At 32.8% G+C, this 21,353-nt stretch overlaps 2 protein-coding genes across 2 annotated transcripts in view; both read right to left on the bottom strand.

The window, feature by feature from the left end:
• Positions 1-335: 335 nt before the first annotated feature.
• LOC138329825 (tropomyosin-like) overlaps positions 336-21,353 on the bottom strand; it is a 1,360,115-nt gene continuing 1,339,097 nt past the window's right edge. Inside the window, exons 10-14 of the mRNA XM_069277118.1 lie at positions 10,840-10,857; positions 10,539-10,565; positions 7,329-7,349; positions 7,011-7,031; positions 336-407 (exon numbers count right to left, since the gene is read on the bottom strand). Coding sequence (XP_069133219.1) covers positions 336-407; positions 7,011-7,031; positions 7,329-7,349; positions 10,539-10,565; positions 10,840-10,857 — 159 coding nt within the window. The remainder of the gene's footprint in view (positions 408-7,010; positions 7,032-7,328; positions 7,350-10,538; positions 10,566-10,839; positions 10,858-21,353) is intronic.
• LOC138328835 (uncharacterized) lies at positions 11,186-21,076 on the bottom strand. Its single transcript, XM_069275563.1, has 5 exons — positions 20,937-21,076; positions 17,766-18,453; positions 15,869-15,931; positions 11,583-11,614; positions 11,186-11,226 (listed from the first exon to the last, which is right to left on the bottom strand). Exons 2-5 carry the CDS (start codon positions 18,434-18,436, stop codon positions 11,186-11,188), a joined length of 807 nt encoding a protein of 268 aa, XP_069131664.1. The 5' UTR covers positions 18,437-18,453; positions 20,937-21,076.

Raw genomic sequence — 21,353 nt, forward strand, 5'->3', positions numbered from 1 at the left:
CTTAATATTTTGAACATAAAATCTGGACACAAATTTACACAGAGAATTGGGCAGAAGATGTTACTTGACTCCAGGTTAACCTGCTTTTCCTCGCCGTTTACATAAGCGTGCAGTAATAATGACGCACAAAAGAATTTTTTGGACGTCAACGGAAATATTATCCATTTACGCTGAGCTATGGGTACGTACCTCGGATGCCACCAGTGAATCGAATATCAACCTATATAAAACTGTTGTAGTTGCACGATCATGTATAACATTACGTCCACAAATGCCAATTTATAGCACATTCTAGTACAATCTAGCATATAAAATGCAACCGTATATCGACCTAATTAGAATTGTCCCAGAAATGCCAAAGTGTTTCGTAATACATCACCGTGTAAATGTAGTAAGATACTCACATCCTGAAACAGAAGAAAAATAAGAATTAGATAACAAACAATAAAGATAAACAGACAGGTAGTACCTATATATTAAACAGTATCATTCCCTGTTCTAGACATTATAACTTGGTTTTGAATCTGCTATATAATTTTACTAAAGTTACAAAATGAGTGTTGAAGCATTTTTTTCATAACCATTTCAATGATTTCAAAATCAAACAATTTGTATTTTTCTGGATTTTTTGTCACTTTTCATTTGTCAAATACGCGCCATGTTATCACCGATAAAACACTATATCGCCCAATTATTCCGAAAGAAGTGCATAAAAATATATTGCACAGATATTTTTAGATAACGTTATTGTCTACGTTACCAACAGGTTTCGTGTTCGTGGCGCTTTAAAACAAACGCTTGGCGCTTGAAAACAAACGCTTTAGTCTTAAGCATAAGAGAATACATTTTAATAATAATATATTTTTGGTATAACAGTGGATTATTTCATCGGAGAAGGAACCATCATTTGGCTGTGTCTTCTATATGGAACTACAGGTGTAATCTGGTAATGATCACAGTACATATAGACGTACATGCAGTTACATGCGGGTACATATAAGATTTACGGGTGCATATGATAAAAGCATAAAGTGCACAAAATGCGTTTTCATTATGTTGGTTTTTTTTCAAATCCAAACATTAAAATTCACACTCATATAAAAATTAAAAAAAAAATATAGAAAATAACAAAACAATTGTAGCATTCCATGGTCATTTGATATGATTGAACAGAAAAATATCGACTACAGACTACGTCCTCGTTTGATACCTTTTTCTATGGTCGATATAACCATGTATTGACCTCATCAAAATGCTATATTTATATAATGTGTGAATGAAAATGTTTCGTCAGAACGTATGTTAAATTATTTTTTTAATGAATATTTCAACGTCTCTCGGACATTATATTAACGGCTGTATGGTTAATGAAATCGCTATATTGACAGGTAAAGATAAAAGGATGGACAATATCTAGTAATCAAACAGTACCATTATCAAATACACTTTGAAAAACAATTAGGTGGTTAAACCGGTGTATTGGATTTGTTTTGCAAACTTTTTTTATAAATTTATTGTTGATATTTTGTTCTAAAAAAAGTCCTCTATTTTTATTACAATATCATACAAATAGGTTATTATATATAGGTCTAATTTACTACAGCCATATAGTGGAGCGGCTAAGCATGAAAATCGTTCAAATTTGGAAGAAAGCATGAAACTTTGCATATGGCTTCTTTGGGACATAAGGTTTCATGAAAAAAATGGACCCTAAAAAATCATGGCCCCCAGCGGCCGCCATATTGGTTTCTAAAATGGGCGCGAAAAACCACCTTCTTTGACCCATAACTCACGATCTATACTAGTTAAATCCAAACTTTGAACGTCTACACCCATATTATTGATACTTATAACATTATGTTTTTTCAACTTTTATGTACAATGACCGCCCTTTTGTATTTCTAGATGGCCGCCAACTTTGCGAGCTACATCTTTATATATAATGCATTTAAATGGATAAGCTGACTTTAAGCAAATATAGTGAGAGTAATAATATTTGTGTAGTGTTTGATACATAAATTCATATTTTAATTTCACCATGATAGACATTTTGAAATCCAAGATGGCCGTTTAAATTAACGTTGTTTCCGTATTTAACTCTGTAAATTATCGAGGAAAAAAATACAAGTTAACAATTTTAAACGTCTACACCCATAGTATTGGTACTTATTATTATTGATACTTAGGATCATTCTGTTAGTGCTAAACTTCATGTAGAAAGACCGCCATTTTGCATTCCAAGATGGCCGCCAAATTTACTACATGTACCTATATCTATATATAATGATAAAATAATGATTGGCTAAGCTGACTTTAAGCAAACAAAATTACTGCAGATACAGTGAGTATTTATATTTTGTAGTTTTTGATACAAACTAATTCGATTCTTATTTAGTTTTTAAAATGGCCGCCAATTTCAAATTCAAGATGACCGGCAGCATGAATTAAAGGTACATAAATTAACCGAAACGGCTTATTATTTATGAAACATTACTTTAAAACTTGAGTCCCAAATGTTATTAATTTCTGTAATATTTGCAAATTTGGGAAGAATGGTCATACCAGAACTCAGTGCTTTAACTCTAAAAAGAGGCTTAGGCATATACTTTTTAACACAAAATGTAAGTTTCATATTTACTTAGAGTAAAGGCTTAGGCATAGACTTTTTAACACAAAAAGTTCACATTAATTAGAGAAAATAATCACAAGTTGATCTTTGAAATCGTCTATATCATGTAATTGGAAATAACCTTTCCCGAAGGAGATTTTCATCATCACAATAACCTATTAGTATACTTTACACTGTCTACAAATGCAAGATGTGTCAAAACCTTATAGAAGGTTCTGAAGAGACTCATTAATGTCATTCGGAAGAAAGATAAACTGTACAGAGCAGAGCAAGTGTTTCCTCAAAACCAATTCAGGATCATCTTTTTGAAAGTGAAACTATTTAATGCATATGGGTGATATCACACCTCTATTCCTGATAACAGCAAGTGAATTATCAGAAAATATTTAATCAGAAATATCAGACCTGCAGGCAGAAGTACTAAATACAAGGGTAGCATTTGTCTTCGTCGTCCAAAGCAGGCTTCATAGATGAGATAGCAAGGTTTTGACTCCAAAGCTTGGATGTCTACTCGTCTGACATAGCCCCTTGTAGTACGTCTGTCAGTTTAACACTAGTGGCACTATAATTAACCACAAACAAGTCCTTGCGAATAAAGTCATAAGTACCTTTAAGTCAAAACTTTACAAATGTTAGCTGAACCTCCGGGCTAGAACTTCCAATCACATTACTGGAGATGAAGGTGGCGAAGGCAATACAGACGATGATGTTGAATTAAGAACAAATATGAAGCGCAATGCTAGCAGTGCAGTATATGTAAACTAAATCCACCTAAAACGCCACTGTCAGTAAAACATGCATACGGCACCAAGTACTGAGTGAAAATATATTGCAGCGATGGAAAACAGAAGAACAATAAGACTTCAAAATAAGTACAAACAATGGAGATGATAGAGAGTATAAACAATATTAGGACCACATGGACAGCAAACTAACTTAGTCAGATATTGGTCATCTGGAACCTTGCCAAATTTAGTTCTGGTTGACGTCGATATAAAAAATGGGACCGATAGTGTAGGCTGCTGATTATGTCACCAAGAACTCTTTGGCGGTCTACAACCCCAGCTCCTATATAGCGTTTGCCTTGATAAGGCGCTAAGTAAATTGACAGACATCTTGAAAAGAGAAAAAACAAAGAAGCCCTAGCCATTAAAAGAAAACACTTTCATCAATTTTGCTAAAGGTAGATAGGGATGGCAGACGTTTGTATGATCTAAAGAAGGAATTCATACATGCACATGATAAGTAAGGTGGATTGTGTTCTCAGACACCATAAGGTGAAATGTGTGTCTAGATGTTCTCAAGAGGTTATGGATGACTTGACAGTTCCTTATGAGTTACGCTATGAGGAAGGAATCGAAAGGAGGAAGACGAAGTATTAATGTTTGGTAGAAGATGCCAATACCCTAGAATGTAGGAAAGGGTGTTCCTGTTTCCTGCACGTTAAACTTAAAAGCGATTGCCAACATTGAAAGTAATGGGTAGTGACAAGAAAGCAACTGCGGATTTACTCTCAAAAACAGAAGAAAATGCACCCTATTGATCGCAGTAGAAGTGACAAGGTATGAGTTAAGTGTAATCTGTAAAATGGGCAGTGATTTGGTCAATCGCTGTTGACTTGCGACTTGAGAATTCGAAAAAGCCCATGAAAGTTGATCCTCTGCAGAGTTGCAATTCAAGGCATTGCATATATTTCAACAATTTCAGATTGTTAACTTGATTTTTGCTCGATCACTTACAGAGTGAAATACGGAAACAACTTTAATATAAACGGCCATCTTGGATTTCAACATGGCGGTCATGTTGAAATTAAAATAAGAATCAAGTCATTTATGTATCGAACACTACACAAATATCCATACTCTGACTATGTATGTTTATAGTCAGCTTATCCATGTCACTGCATTATATATATAGATATAGCTGACAAAGTTGGCGGCAATCTTGTAATACAAAATGGCGGTCCTTCTAAATGAAGTTTAACACTACCAGGATGTCCCTTAGTATCAATAATATGGGTGCAGACGTTTAAAGTTTGAGTTTAGCTGGTATAGAACGTGAGTTATGGGTCAAAGAAGGTGTTTTTTTTCGCGGCCATTTTGAAAACCAATATGGCGGCCGTTAGGGGCCATGGTTTTTTGGGGTCCATTTTTTTCCTGAAACCTCATTCCCAAAGAAGCCATATGCAAAGTTTATGCTTTCTTTTTTAGCAGCTCAACCCTGGTAGTGTTCTAACGGGAATATAAAACTAGCCGCAGTCTACATTTAGGAGGTACCTTTCTATAGTATATTTACACTTTAAATCAAATACTTTTGTTTAATGTATTTTCTACTTCTCAAACATGTCTAATACGTTGTAAGCCATAACGATGACTTGATTACGAGGGATACCTCGTTAACTTAGCTTTATGAAAGTGGATATAACAAGAAAGCATATGTATCACATATACCGCACATCCTGAATTATGACGTTTTCACAGGCTATACCTCATGGATACTTGCAAAAATACCAGAACATAGGAACTATAAATATGTTGTTAGTACATATAAATGCTGGATCAGTATACTATCATCATTTTTTAAGTATTTGGTTCAATTTTATCAACATGCAATTCTAATGTGTCTTTCCTACAAGAAAGAACTAATTTATTTTGAGCCAAATTTACTGTTATAGTAACTGTTCTTTACTTACAATCATATTGGTATGAGTTATGTTAACATTAGTTATGTCTGTATCACTTAGCACCTGGGATTTTTAAGAATGGGGTACATATTCATCTACGTAAACGTCTCGCACTTTTATTTTATTTTTTTATTTCACGTAGAGGTCATTTAATTTTGTTTTATTCTATGGAGTATCAATAAGTTTATTTCGTTTTCTGATATCTAATTTTATGTTGGGCTACGGTGTGTATATTTTGAACAGCAAGTACTGATCTCAACAGAATGCTGCTAATTATGAGGTTATTTTTCAATCAATCCATTCTTATTTATGCTTTTGGTAATTGTAAATATTTTGTCAATATTTAGTTTAATGATACAGCTATATTACCCATTATAATTTCTTCTATAATATTAGTCTCGTGTCCTTTAACAACCATGACATCGGATCAGCTAGCAGACATAGATAAAAACATTTATGATCTCTGTAGTAAATTCGGCTTAATACCTTATCTTAAGGTAAGATAGTGAAATTTCATCTCACTTAACTTTGGTTTAGCGTGTTTACCTACAACACATTACTAATGTTAACATAACTTTAAGTGATACAGACATAACATATATTCTTTCATACCTACGGGTGTAATACTGGCTGGTCTAGGGCTATACACCCATGTCGTCTGAGGCTGTATTGCATGGCTACCAATGCAATAAAGCCTCGTGACGTCACAGCGTCAACATAATCACTCTATCCTCGGTAAAATATTAACTTTTTTTCACAAAATTGACTGGTTTTACTCTAAAAGATGCAAACAACGGAATTTGTGTTGAAAATATCACGTAATTTTTCATGTATAGAACATTGACTTCCAGTCGTGGATTTCTTCGAATTTATTTCAAAATGGCTGGATATTATAGTTGTAAACTTGCAGTAAAACGTAGAGATATGAAAGAAAAAATACTCTTTCATAAGCTGATATGGCGGATAGAGATATTCTACCCCCGGGATCACAAAATGTTGCAAAACCCTCGGTAAGCCTAAGGGTTTACTACATTTTGTGACCCTCCGGTAGAATATCCCTAGCCTTCTTATCCAGTCATACAATATAAAGCTTGGTAATACTCATCAGATAACTGTCGTCTCTGATATAACTATCTTATGTTTCGATTGCAGCTTCATGTGAAAGTATGTAATACAAAAGGTAAGGTGGTACGTTATTATACGTATGTTAATGCAAGTGTCACCGAATCCTTGATATGCTAACGTTATCAGTTTGAAAATAATTTATAATGATTATCTATGTATATCAACTTGATTAGCTTGTACACTACTTTTTGGCAAATTGCAACTTTTTTGTACTTTGTTTACACCATTATTATGTTTGCGGTTAATAAAAACATTGAATTGTTGATAATACTTGCATAGTCTTGAGTAATAGTGTCACCTAATCACGTATATGTTACTGGTGATATTCTAACAATAAGTGATACGATTTTGATACAGATATATAATTGGTATCCACTCGATGATTTGTGATACTGCTATGTCCGTTTAATACTATGATAATACCTGAGAGGATCGCGACACACAAAGAAAGAACATACGTTATTTAGACGTGTATGTTCAATTATAGAATTTCTCTATTAATACTAGTTTAACGTCTCAGTAAAAGATTCACTATTGTATATGACTGACAATTTGATAACATAGGATACTTACTATGAAGTCATTCCCTTTGTGCTGTAACATAAAAATGATTGATTTAGCGAGAATAAGACAACAACAAATCCTCATATAGATTCAGATGGGTTAGTTGGGATATCTAAAAACTAGTCTTATCTGTTACAATGATTGGATTCTGTCAAAATGATTCACGTAAACATCTGATGTCTCAACGCCACAGAGCCATTAACGATATACTATAACCTATAAATAATCTAACCGTTATCAATTAAGCAGTAAATATTCCTGTTTTCTGACCACCATATAAATAACACAAAATGTCCCTACCGACAGAAGATACACACCGGTACTTACCTGACAACGAGGACAGGTCAGCTGTGAAAAAAAATAATCAAATGTTAAATTAAATCACGACATGAAAGACATGTATGTGCATCTTTATATTTATATAGCATCTGTATTATGTATCTATACTCCAATGTTGTTTGCGGACCAAACCCAGTAATAGTTCATTAGATAACGTTTCTTTTGCCATGAACAAGAACATGTTAGTAAAACAATTCAGTAGGAAATATGGCTTATGGTAATTACAAATAGATAGATCGAATTCTTAGCTAAAATTCACAAATATTAATTGTTGCTAACAAGAAGCCTAGGAGTCTTAACGGTCATCTTAATACAAAACAAGACACCACCAATAATTTAAAGATGCTCACCGTTGACAAATAAGCACGATAGTATCAGTGATCGTTGGATCAATATTAAATGATCAAATAAGCTTACATTTTCATCAACCAAGACAACCGGCAGATGTTATAAGTTTTTAATATATTTAACACTGTGTCATTAGGAGTATATCAAAGTCATCTATTTCATCAAGTGTCTTTTTCCCAGTGACCTTAAATGGGAGTCAAGGATACTCATTTGATCAAACTCAATAGATCTAGCATGCTATAGGCCCAATACCAGGAAGCTTATTAATTATTGTTAATTATTTCTCTCTTGAAGTCTTTACAATATAGCAAGCGCGTTTTGCTACGGTGGCCTTAATTGAATGTCAAGCTCATAAATTTGAACCAACCTGATTGTCCTTCCAAGTAAACATCAGTTCCGATGTCAGATATCTAGTCCTCTTAGCCATTGTCAAGAAGTCGTTTTAAGATTTTAGCCTATACAACCCCTGTGTCATTGAATGAAAGTCATTCATTTGAACAAACTTCGTATTCGTTCATCACATCAACCCACTGCCCATACACTGGGGCTTTCAGTTATCGCGGAGAAGTCATTTGTACGAAAGGTTTGCGAACGAAACACGACAGACAACATTAGACAAAGCGTTATGACTATAAGTTATCCTTATCTTAAAGGTCAGATGACTTAAAATCTCCATAAATGTTATTACAACATCGTATTCTGTAAGGAACATGACAGTTATTTATTAAAGAATCTTAAGGGAATCTTGAACACAAATTTTCAAATTTGGATGATTCCCATTACAAAGAAATCGAGGGTTCTCATAATTTTGGTAAGTCCAACAAGAAAATCTTGGGACTCGTCTAGGTGAGCCTCGTTAATCACTGCTTGGTCATGGCTTTATATTAACTCACAATCCGTAAATTATTTGATCCGCATTCCAGTAGTTATTGCACATATTCAGCAAAACGTACCATTTTATTGAAATGAAAAGGAAACTGGATACTATGAGAACGAACTCAATGATAAAACGCTAGAAACTGCACTGCGCTAGCATCTAGTACTCCACGGCTTAACGTTTCGGAATGATTTTAGCAAATAGGACACCAAATACGCTTGGCAATTTATTGTAAAATATTAGTTTAATATGCATGTTTTAGAGCTTATCGCAGTTCTAAATATATTTTAATCGATACATATTATGAAATAGGTAAGTAATGTGCAGATATACACACAATGCTGTACCAATAGGGTCTTATCTCATGGAGAAGAGTTCACAAAATTTACATGATGGATTAATTTGAATTCTTTTGGTCAGTGAAATAATAAATCACCATAGATAAACGTGTGATGTCATCAACTATCCGTGTTTGTGCCCTAAACATAACCATTTACTGGGATATTTGACCAAAAATGATTTTTGTTTCCTTTCTCAAAAGAGGAAGTAATCAGCATTACAGTTTAGGTTTACATTCATACTTAACGCGTTAGCTCTCCTCACAAAAAATTCTATAATGTTCAGAAACGTTCTGTCAACAGCTTGAATATCAATTTTCAGAACCTCCCTTTTAATTATTATATATACGGATATGAATAATAATATAATGTACCAGCTGTAATGCAGGTTATATAATTAGGTAAAAAAATGAATAAATTCCTTAATACTAAAAAGGCGTTACATGAATATCACGAATTTGTATTAAATAAAGAGTTAAATAAATCAACAATATATAAATGCATTTGTGGTTATCAATTGAAATCAAACTTAAAAAAATATCAAATATTGCAATTAGAATATGCGCATGGCAACTTGATGCTCTCCATCTCAAAAAGCAAACTTTAATATTTGAAATCACTATTTGCGGGTTCAAATGTCTTACACATGGTATCAAAGTCGATTTGATATATAAGATTACAATGTCATAAGCAGGTGTAGTGTGAAATCATTATTAAATGATTTAAGTCATTATAATCTGTTCTGAATTAAGACCGTTGACCTGATAAATTTATCATAGTGGGATACATATTACTGATGTGATAAAAAACAACATAAAATAGGTATTTCATTAAACAACACATATATACGAATATGCATCAAATTGTAAAATCGTAAAAAAACATTTTCCGTCATAGAACATGACAATCACAGTTGCATTACTACAATAGGAAAATTTTACTTTTCTGACTCGTGTGTGAGTTAATATTGCATTTCCTTTCGTTGCTCAATGGTATATTCCTGCAAGTTATACGTTGTTATACATTGGTATATAATGTAAGAATTGACACATTCCGATGACACCACACTAAATACGCTTCTGCGGTGTCGCTGAACTCTCTAACACGGAGCACATGCATTTGTTTTTCATTGTTTTATCGATTTTTCTTCGTTTAAAATTCGATATGACATTAAAAAAAACACCAAATGGATATAGCGAAAAACAACAGGCTGTGCTGATAGATTTCCATTTCTATGTCAATCGTCATCACAGCTGGGCGTTTTGACTACGACCACGATATGAATACAAAAGCGGGTGTTCAGGACATAGTTGCCGACTAAGTCCTAATATAGTCAATCGCAATGGTCACGTGCTCATGTGAGGACATGTGTACTAAAGAAAACGCTCTGATTGAAATCGTAAGACGTCCAACAATGTGATTCATTTGACAAATTGACAAATTGTCTGGAAGATCATTGAACACGCAATGTATAAAACAAAATAGCGATTTTTGATAATTTAAACTTAAAAGCAACAATAAATCAGATGTGGTATCACATAGTCACCATACTACTCTAAAATAAGACGGGGAATAAGTATCAACCACTTAATGTCTTACTTAAAGTTTAAAGGAAAAGAAAGAAACAATACTCACACATTCACACCTGGTTTGTCCGCACGTCTTTTCGAAAATACAAATATACAATATAAAGTAATGATAAACATAGCTCCTAACTGCATCAGAACAGGAGGTATATATCCACTTGAGTATTCTTAAAGCAATTGATTTACTAGGTAAGATAATTGTTTAATTTAGATCAATCAAATTAATAAAAAAATACTGGTGATGTCTGCGATATTATGTAATTGAAAATGTATCCCCATTTAGATATATTTTCTTTAATCTACTAATTGACATTCTTGATCTCGTTCATAACATTCAACATAAAACTCACCTGGCAACTAGCTGGTGGCTGTAAAGAAGATTTGTGTCAATTTTATTTTTTTCTGAATAAACAATCCACATTTTCAAACGGGTAGTCCTCACTTACACATGAACATGGTTTAAATTGAAATTATATTAATTGTGAGCAATGGTGAATTTTCCAGATTTTTTTTCTATATGATGTTGGTTAAGGCACCAATGGTATCAAAGTTTATATTGTTTGATAGAATTATCAACTATCGTGTCAGATATGTATTTGGATATTATACATATTCCATTATCGTTTACTTACTCACAACCCAACCAAATCATCTTTTTCAGTTAACATATGTTTGTGTATACGTATCGATATATGGTCATATTGGGTACAATATGTTAACCATGATTAACATGGAAACTGGAAATTACAATATCTACATTTGCATAGCAACATGTTACGAACATAGCAAATCGACATTAGGACATAAAGGAAGCATCAATATGAATTTATTGCGAGATAACTGAATCCGACATAATAGTCTTATTACAATTATAGAGGACTGTTCACTTTTTTCAAGTTTTTTATATTTAATTACTTTCTTATCCAAAGACAGTTTTCGATTAACGTACAACAATAAAGCAAATTAAATCAATGTAACAGTGATCTTCTTTCTTTAAGTTTGTAAACACCTCTTATATATTGATTTCAATAGGATTTCCACCATTAAAGAAATGTAAAACCAAACATGTGTTTCATTATCATAATAAGCCTACCTGTGGCCGTGTATCCCCGCTGTGGCATTCTTCTGCAATGATAATAAACGTAATATTATCTATATTTCTTTTTCGCCAGACAGAATAAGCCGATTGACCAAAATACAGTTTATTCAATAATTGTTATACACGTAAAGCCGATTTCCATTACATAATAACAATATATGAAGTCTAGGTTACAGTGGTAAAAAAATTGTAAACATGTTTTTTTTATAGATCAAGATGAATTAATTCCAGTGATTTAAAGATGTCAATTTAAATGTTTGCGAACGAACGGTCATGATAATGATTTATTATAGATCTGACAATACCGACACATTAACTTTCAAAAAACGCCTTTAATTAGGAGCCAATTTCATTGTCATCATTAAGTTAACTGATATTCTTTCAGTGATAAATTTTGCTGACTCCGTAGATCATTTTGCATGTTTGTATTTTCCAAAGAGCTTTTGTATAGGACAAAGCCTGAAAAGACACACATTTTTATGTAAGCTCAGTTATAAATAGGTTTAGCTTGAACAATCGTAACTGTTACAGTGTATTAGAAAGTTGGTTAACAACTAGTATCTCATCAACAATTCTTCTTCCTTCCACATGAACAACTTGGTACAATATTTCAGCATTTGGTAAGTTGTCCACACACAAAGCATATAATATTTACTGTTGTTAAGTAGTGTCAACTGGTGTGAAGTTGGACATTTTCATTTCAACATTGATCTTAAATGGCAACTTTGTTTTAGAAACCATTATTACAAGAACATTAACTTACATTCTATGAATGTAATGTTGTCTTGATTCTTGAAATCTTAAAGATTATTTGTATTTCAATTATGTAGAATATATTTTAATTTATTTAAGACGTATTCTTTATCAGTATTAAGGATTTTATCAACCTCTTGATCAGACCTTTGAGACGATTCATGAAATATGACGACCATAATCATCGTCTGTTAATGTCACCGGCGCTAGGTACCCCCCTGAAGCGAGAGTGAGAAAATCAGGATTTGGATGAAATAAGAATGTTGCTTTTATCTGCATTTTGAGATACTTTTGGATACTGACGTTTAGTACAAGTGTTTCCGAATATATCAGCCACACAATGATATATAAATGGTTCTCGAGAGAAGTCGCAAAAAAAAAACTTGACAGATATAAACATGCCACCACAACAAGGGAGGTCAGACGTAAATCACCTGTCCTTAGAAAAGATGCTGGAAAAGAACTTATCATCGACCATAAAAATAGCATAGTACTACATTACTTTATTATGATATATAAGGGTAGATACACAAGAAAAATACTTCTCAGCCCCTTTCATTTATGTCAAAAAGGTTCGTCCAAATCGCAATGTTGTACGGCAAATAGCGAAGGAAGTGTACGGCTCATAGCAAATGTTTATCTCGAGATAGCTGTACGGTACATAGTTACATTATAAAAAGGGAGTGGTACGGCCTATAGTTAATATTATTCACCTTTTCAGTGATTAAATGACGAAAACTAAAAGGATAACCATATAAGACTAAAAATAATGCATACTATGTATCATTATTACATTATTAGTGTTACTAACAGTTTACAATCATGCATACAATTATGGTTTGTTTGTTTCTCATAATCAGTGCATTGCAACATAAAGACACGTACAAAACCCACTAATTTCGTTCCCACTCACAAATTAGGTTATCGTTTGTAGGTCTAATTATATTAAATATTCACGAATTTGTCGAGATGATAATGCGTTTGAATACTAAGAAATATATTTTTTTGATATCTGATCCATTGTCAAGGTTAGAAATAAAGATAATGATGATGATGATGATGATGATGATGATGATGATGAAAATCATAGAATGATGATGATATATATGGCAGTTGTGAGGATGATGAAGCGATAGCGATACTGAATGTGAATAAGGATTAAAGTATTTAGTTATTTGCAGTTTACTGCACATGGAACAGAAAATTTTAAAAATTATAAACAAAATGCTAAGAAAAACCTCAAGGTGAAGCCGGAATAATTATTACTGTTTTTTTCATATGTAACTGATGCAGCATTATTTTCGGAAATGTTTGGTTTTGATTTTATTAGTTTAATGTCCTATGAACAGCCAGGGCGATTTAAGGACGTGCCAGGTTTGTCGGTGGAGGAGTGCTGGATTACCAGGAGAAAAAAACATCGACCAGCCGTCAGTACCTGGCAATTGCCCCTCATGGGATCCGAACCCGCATCCCAGAGGTAGAGAGCTTGCGGAAGGCCAAAAAAAGAAAAAGTCTGTTTAGGGTTACATTGGCAAAACAAATGTCGGAAGGATTTTTTTAATGTCTTTCACTCTAAAATAATGACAGGAACCGGAGTCTGAGGTCGAAATCCCGACTTTTTTTCGTAGAAAAGTGGGAAAAAAAATAGGTTCGGTCGGGTAACCCTACAGCCATATTTTCTTCGTGGCCTAATATGTTGGAATATCGTAACCACTTGGTCACCCAAAAAGGGCCTGGTGACACTTTCTAAGAGACGCAAATGTAGAAAACTTACAGTTAAGTCAACAAAATCGAGGATAATTTAGCACCAAATTTTCTCTATTCACGTCTTCCTCCAAAAGTCGCTGATACTTATAACTATGAGGCTCAATACGTATACATTTCCTTAGCAAAATTTAAAGGTTTCTTAGAAACATAAATAATATAAGAAACTACATATCGAAGCCCTAAAATGAAGTAGCAACACCAAACATATGCAAAATCCCCTGCGTGATATATGATAAGTGTGGAGATTAATTTCGATGTTTTGCCAACTTGCGCAATAATATCCATTTACCATGCAGTAATTAGGACAACGGCAGGAAACATATGACGACACGCGTTATGAAAATTATCATTTTATTCATTTTAATCAAAATTTTCAGAAGATGATAATAAGTGTAGTATCAACAGTTAGTTAATAACTTTTGCGACTATCAATCTCGTTTTACATTCCAATTTTACAAATTGAAAAATAGGTATTGGCCTTTAAGAACAGACAGCAATTATAAATTTCCTTTTCACAGACTTTTTTCTAAATACATCTTCTTTTATACATTCTTCTCTGCATGTATGTGGAATGACCTTGGTGAAGCGACTAGATCATCACCTCATTAGCAACTTTTAAAAGATACATATCATGCAAATCTCGTGAAAAAGATCCAGCCTATTACAATTTTATGTGACATAAATACAAATGTACATGCAAAGTTAAGACATCCAGATGGAGACGTATCTAAATACAAATGTACGTATTGTCGGGAAATTTGTTCTAAATTAACTGACGTTATATGTCATCTGACTGAAAAATATATGTATAATCATCAAACAAACATGATCTATATAACTTTACACCTCATTCATTATATTTATGATAATTACCAATACCGAGGTCACTATATGTCGTACACCTCGCTTGCTATGAACCGTACACCCGCCAATCAAAATATCACCTATGAGCCGTACACCACCGAGATTTTACATTGCTCCCATAACATTAATAGATGGGGCTGAAAAGGGTTTTTTCTTGTAAATCTACCCTTATATATCATAATAGAGTAATGTGGTACTAAATCATGTATCTATGGGCGATGTTCTTTTCTAGCATCTGTTCTAACGACAGGCGATTTACGTCGGTACCTCTCATGATGTGGTACATGTTAACATATGTCAACTGTTATGCGACACCCATTTATATATCATTGTGTGGCTGATATATTCGGAAACACATGTACCAAACATCACTATCCAAAAACTTTTAAAAATGCAGATAAAAGCGACAATCTTAGCTCTGTTCAAAGCTGTTCCGGTGTCATTACCACACTGTGGTAATACATACAAATATTGCTTAATGGTGATTTAAATATTCTACGATATTCTAGACATATCACTAGCATAAAAGTATTGTTCATTGTTCTCTGTATGAAGATATAAAGAATTCCCTACAGTTTATTCTTGATAAAATCCAGTGTTCTAGGTAAACTTTGTATTTAACTATATATTTATGGGGACATGGCTATGTGTAAAACGATACAAAGAATGTCTCGGCCATAGTAATGATCGAGATATAGCAGTTCGAGGTATCAAGTTTCATCAAACCAATATGTTTATGTTTGAGGAGAAAATAACCTGGATATTTTCACATACATCTCATACATCTTAATACATTTGTAGAGAATGTATGCAATATTATACGTTTACTTGTAATTATATCTGTTCTTATTGTTGGCTTACAAACTTTATGGAACTGTTACATATGTGTTGCTCACCTTCTAGCTGGAGCCCTTGCTTCTGCCTGTGACATCTGTACTTTAGTTCCCAATGCTCTGATCCTAGAATAATACATAATACGTCTTAATTATTAAATTCCATCAGCACAACATCAGACACTACCGTTATTGTTGATTAGCCTGTGCATCTTTATATTTAGCCTTTTGTCCGAATTTTACGTATATAATTACCAACTTCGAACGAATTTGAACGATTTGTTATCCAAATAAAGAATTAAACATTTAAAAAGTAATGTGCGTTGTATTTTATATATGGATGGAATGAAATTTCTGTCTATCGATTTGCTATAAACATTTGAGAATATTTTGATGTCGATGTAAGCTTAGGGGTTAACAGAATACATTTGTATTACAATAGTATTTTGTGATAATAGAACGACTATTAGCTAATTGAAACAAATATAAGCTTTATATTGTTTAACGGGTCGAGGGAAATTTATTTTGCTACATTCGCAGAAATAATTGCTACATTATCATACCATATATTATCTCTCCAAAATGACATTGCGTTCAAGTGACTATTAATAGTAGATTTGCAATATGTTTGTCATGGTAACCTTGATAAATTGATGTTAGATACAATGAAGAGGCATCTCTGCTTGATCTGTCATGAACACATCATGGATATACTTTATATATACTAAACTTTTATGCCATTTATTATCAAAATGTTTCTAATTAAGCAATATTATTGTAATTATTAAGTGTATAAGTGTATTAACTTTATAATAATTAAGGTGATTTTAACGTAACATATATACCTCTGTTTGAGTTAAACATTTATGGTGCTTTGGTAAAATCGAATTATGTAGGCTGGTGTAGCAAGACGTCATTATTGTAGATTATACCAGGACGGTACAACAGCATATGGACCGAATCAAAAGGTCCTTATATTTTATATTAGATAAATATGTTTCTTTAATAAATGTCAAAATGATTATCTGATGTACGTGCTAATTGTAGGAGACCAATGGTCAGATGACGGTACCACTTGTGCAACATTCATAAGCGCAATTTTGACACAACGAGTCTATATCTTTATATATCGAACATCACGTGATTATCTTTCTACAATAGGAATAGAGATAATCATAGCATATTCATTCTTAACATACACCGTGTAAATGTCTTACATTAAACATTCAAAGTGGAGGCTGATGTAATCAAATATATAAGAAACTTATTGTTAAATAAATTTATTTCTGTAACACTCTACATATTTTAGAAACAAATTTCTAGCAGATCACTTTATATAAGACAATTTATTAATAAGTAACTTTTTTGGATAGTTTGTGCAATTGCATACAAGATGTAAACATATACAGAAATGTATGCATTTGTCATATATGTACATTTTCACTTGAACCACCTGTGTACATTTGTATGGATGTATTTTGATGTTAACATTCTATCAATATAAGAAATTTATTTCAAAATCTAAATGTTTCAACCTTAAATATATAAAGATAAACATGAGGTACATGATTCTAAACGGTCGTTTTACTTGACGCTGTGAGCTCCTGATAAATTTGTGAATTAACGTAAACCAACATGCGACAAATCCAATTTCAGGTTTGCAAATTTCTCTTTTATTGACAAGAAGTCGTTGAAAGATCTTAGCCTTTTGATTATTGTAAACTTGTATGAAAGTCAAGGTCATTTATATAAAAAAAACTTGGTAGCCCATCCTCTTTGCATCATACAGTCGAAATGTCACAATCCCATTCCTTTCGGTTATTAAAAAAGAAGTCGACGGACGGAACATGAAGACTATAGGTCACCCATACCTTCGGGTCAGATAACCTAAAATCTCATTACAGAGATTTTAACATAATTCAACAAATTAAATACATTGTACTTGTAAAATGATACATACCTATTACCTTCTCTCTTCTCGATTTGAAGAGTCCCGAGAAGACTTTCCAGATCATTTAGAGCCTTCTCACTTGCTTTGAATGACACCTCCTGGATGTTAGCTTGGTATTCGACGTCTTCATACTGCTTCGATAATCCTGTTTTAGCTACATTTACAATGTCCGCGTTGCAGTTATCTGACAGACACCTCTCAAGTGCAGTCAGGTCAGCCTCGACCTCGGTTATCCTTGCCAGAAGTCCTCTGCGGTATTGTTCCAAACCCTGGCGAGTTGATTTTCTTATTTGGCTGCATTTTTGCTTGAAATCGATAACCAACTGTTTGGTCGTATTGATGATTTTCTCGCCTCTGTCCTCGATGTGTTTGTTCAAAGTGGCTGTAAATTGATCGAATCCCTTTAGATCTTCTTCAACTTTCTTGGCCTCTGTCCGTAAAGGATCAAGGACAGTATCCCTTGTATCCGACTTAGCATCTCTTATTCTATTCTTAAATATTTCAACATGGTCGTCCAATAAATCCATTTCATGTCCGAAATGATCACCAGACTTTGTAATGCATCGTTTACAGACAGGCTTTTCATTGCATCCGACGTTAACACAGATGAACATGGCATCTTCTGACGAGTGACTTTGACAGCGGATTCCAGTAGACACTTGTGCTCGGATTTTAGACATGATTGTTTTGTTTGAATCTGTGATTACAAAAGAGAAAATATGAATCAAATACAGTTTTCTAACAGAGCCAATATAGCGGCGTATTAATGTAAGGTTTCTGCATACTCAAGGGTGTCAAAGATGAAAGCATCAAATGGATACAGTTTAGATCACTAAAGCACGGAAACTTCTGAGACCTAACTGATTAACAATAAAATATAGCATGGTTAAACACATCTACAAACATTAAAATTATAGAAATATGATTGACCAATAAGGCCGTTGTCAGTGTCCTTTATAAGCAATTAGGATGGCCGTGACATTAATGATATTACGAAATAAAATGGAAAATAGAATCTTTCATAAAAGGTATCGAAGTAAATTGGTAGAACATATACACAATTATCACACATAATTTGAGTTTTGATCTCAAATTTCACAAACAATATACATGTAGATTAAATATAATCAAGAATATAATCAAGCCTAAAGAATGTCAAATTTATACGAAATATACATATGATAAATTGATAATTGATGTTAAAATTTACCAGCTATTCACACAAATTTAAAGCACCTTTGATTGTATTACATAATTATTTGTGATACCACAAATTTTCAAATAACAAGTTATTAAAAATTAAAGCCATACAGCCGTTTTCTGATTCTGAGTAGATAGTAAGGGAGACGTTTCGTCAGATTGGAAAACGGTAACAATGATGCGTTATTATTTTTTGTTTTTTTTACTTTCTTTGTTAAATCATATTCGACGGTTATATATAAACGGTTTAAGCCACTGCGATTTCGTGCTTCTGGTACTGATAAAAGGAATAATGTATTTTTGTCTCCATTTTTGATTGTCAAAACCAAAAAAAATCATCGCATTTTTTTTCTTCCTGTAGCAACAGTAGTATTCTGGCAAAGTACCTTATACAAATCACTTGTTCCTTGTTTGTGCTTAACAAATATTTCTAAGTTTTGCGGGATGATGGGGTAATTTAAAATCCAATTGGAAATTTCATCTGAAGAGAAAGTTTTTTTAATTACATTGATTACGTCTTGATATGCAAGAAAATCTGTACGCATATTAAATTTCTGATTAAACTCATGTAAACTGTATCATTATCAAAATTGGTATTTTGAACCTTAATTTCAATCTGGATTTCAAATTTCATATTAATGTTTCTTAAACATAATTACCTGTCCGAAAACATTTCATTATAATTAACCAACCAATCAATGGCCGGGTGAAAGTTTCATTCTTGGACCACATTTCTGTAAACAGGGGCCATTACGAAGGTCTATGTTTTCATTTAGTTGGCTTTTCCCTACAGAGAGAGAGTTTGGATGGAACATAGGAACAAACACCGAACTGTAACCTAAACCATTGATTTTATTGTTTTGTCATGGAAAGATTATTACATCAATCTGTACTAATGTCTATATATAGTACAAACTAAAGTAGTTAGTTGTTTACTGAAATCAGATAAGATGCTAAATGCGTAATTCTATAGTTATTTATATGTTTTTTTTCTACAAATGTCATATCAATGAATCGTTATTACTATTTGATATTTTTATTTATATATATTGATGGTTGTGAATGTCAATAAGGGTCCGTATTTATTTGCTACTGAAATGATATACAAATCAAATATCATTATGGTATTAATACTTCTTTTTACTGTCTTTCAAAAGTGAAACACCTAATGTTCGTATCATAAAAAATTCGTCTAAAATAAATTTGCTTGCTTGTCTTGATTTGCCTATATTTTATCTAGTTAATGTAGTTTTATAAATTATTTCATTTTGTTGCAAATTGAATATCAATTACACATCATTGTTTACCGGCCCTGTCCTAAAAAGTGTCGCATTGGTTACGACACTTGTTTATCGAACCACGCTAAAGTCCCATGACAAATAAGGGTAAGTTATAAAACTAAATCGAGTAAATTGTAGTTTAAGATTGATCTTTAAGACATCGAATGGTTTATCATGTCTATTGAAATACGTTTGTAGGTCAGATACCTGTACACGCGTATGTTTACCGAGTCTAATTGATTTCCTGGTTACCTAAGTTGTGTGTTAACAAGTTTTGTACAGTTATTATAACGTTAATGTATACGATGCATTATGTTCCAATCGTCAAGGCGTTTACTTAATTAAAATAGTTTAATTCCATTCAGATACGATGCTGAATAATCGCGATTGAGTATAACCAATATGTTTACCGCGCCTAAATTTTATTTATTTATTTGTAATGTATTACAGTATACTGTATTGTGATACTGATGTGTGTCTGTTTAATGTTCTTTATGGTATATAATGGTTAATGACACATGTCTATTAATAAATCCAGATTTGTAGATCACGTACACAGTACATATGTGAACTGAGTTTTACTTCCTGGTAGTCAATATTATGATTATATGTGTATTTCCAGTTTTAAATGTATCATAAGTTCAATGTTTCGATCTATAATTTCTTGACCCAACCTATACAAAAACAAATTTCCACTTACCTCAGATATGACACTGGGTATTCTCCAATTATTAATCCTCTAGGTTCACTTTATTAACCTCCACGTCTACTGTTTACTGGCGAGTTTACACTTATCTACATAACAGTACACCGATCGCCGCGGCCTTTTAAGTATGGCAATTATTTGTTCAGTGCACGACTCTATTCGGGTAGGTTTAAATTCCGTTATCATTATTAAAGCTGTCACACAGCTTTGTATGATTGTACATTGATAGCTGTGGTGGCCTTTTGAAAAGTACATATAAGTATATATTATAATTGTATGTGGGCCAAGTGTGTGATCGGTACCGTTACATGCTTGCATTTGGGTATGTATACAATCGGATTTTTATCAAAGCTGTCATACACTTGTTGATTAATAAATCAAACATATCATAATATAAATTCATAAAGATAT

This window comes from Argopecten irradians, chromosome 8 (genome assembly GCF_041381155.1).
Source record: "Argopecten irradians isolate NY chromosome 8, Ai_NY, whole genome shotgun sequence".
NCBI lineage: Eukaryota > Metazoa > Mollusca > Bivalvia > Pectinida > Pectinidae > Argopecten > Argopecten irradians.

Bases quoted from the DNA above. Each gene is read 5' to 3' on its own strand.
- LOC138328835 (XM_069275563.1), bottom strand. From the start codon at position 18,436: ATGTCTAAAATCCGAGCACAAGTGTCTACTGGAATCCGCTGTCAAAGT. The intron at 11,615-15,868 runs GTGAGCAACACA...TTATCATTGCAG, and splicing joins GCAAGGGCTCCAGCTAGAAG to AAGAATGCCACAGCGGGGAT. The intron at 11,227-11,582 runs GTAGGCTTATTA...TGTAATTTCCAG, and splicing joins GCGGGGATACACGGCCACAG to TTTCCATGTTAATCATGGTT.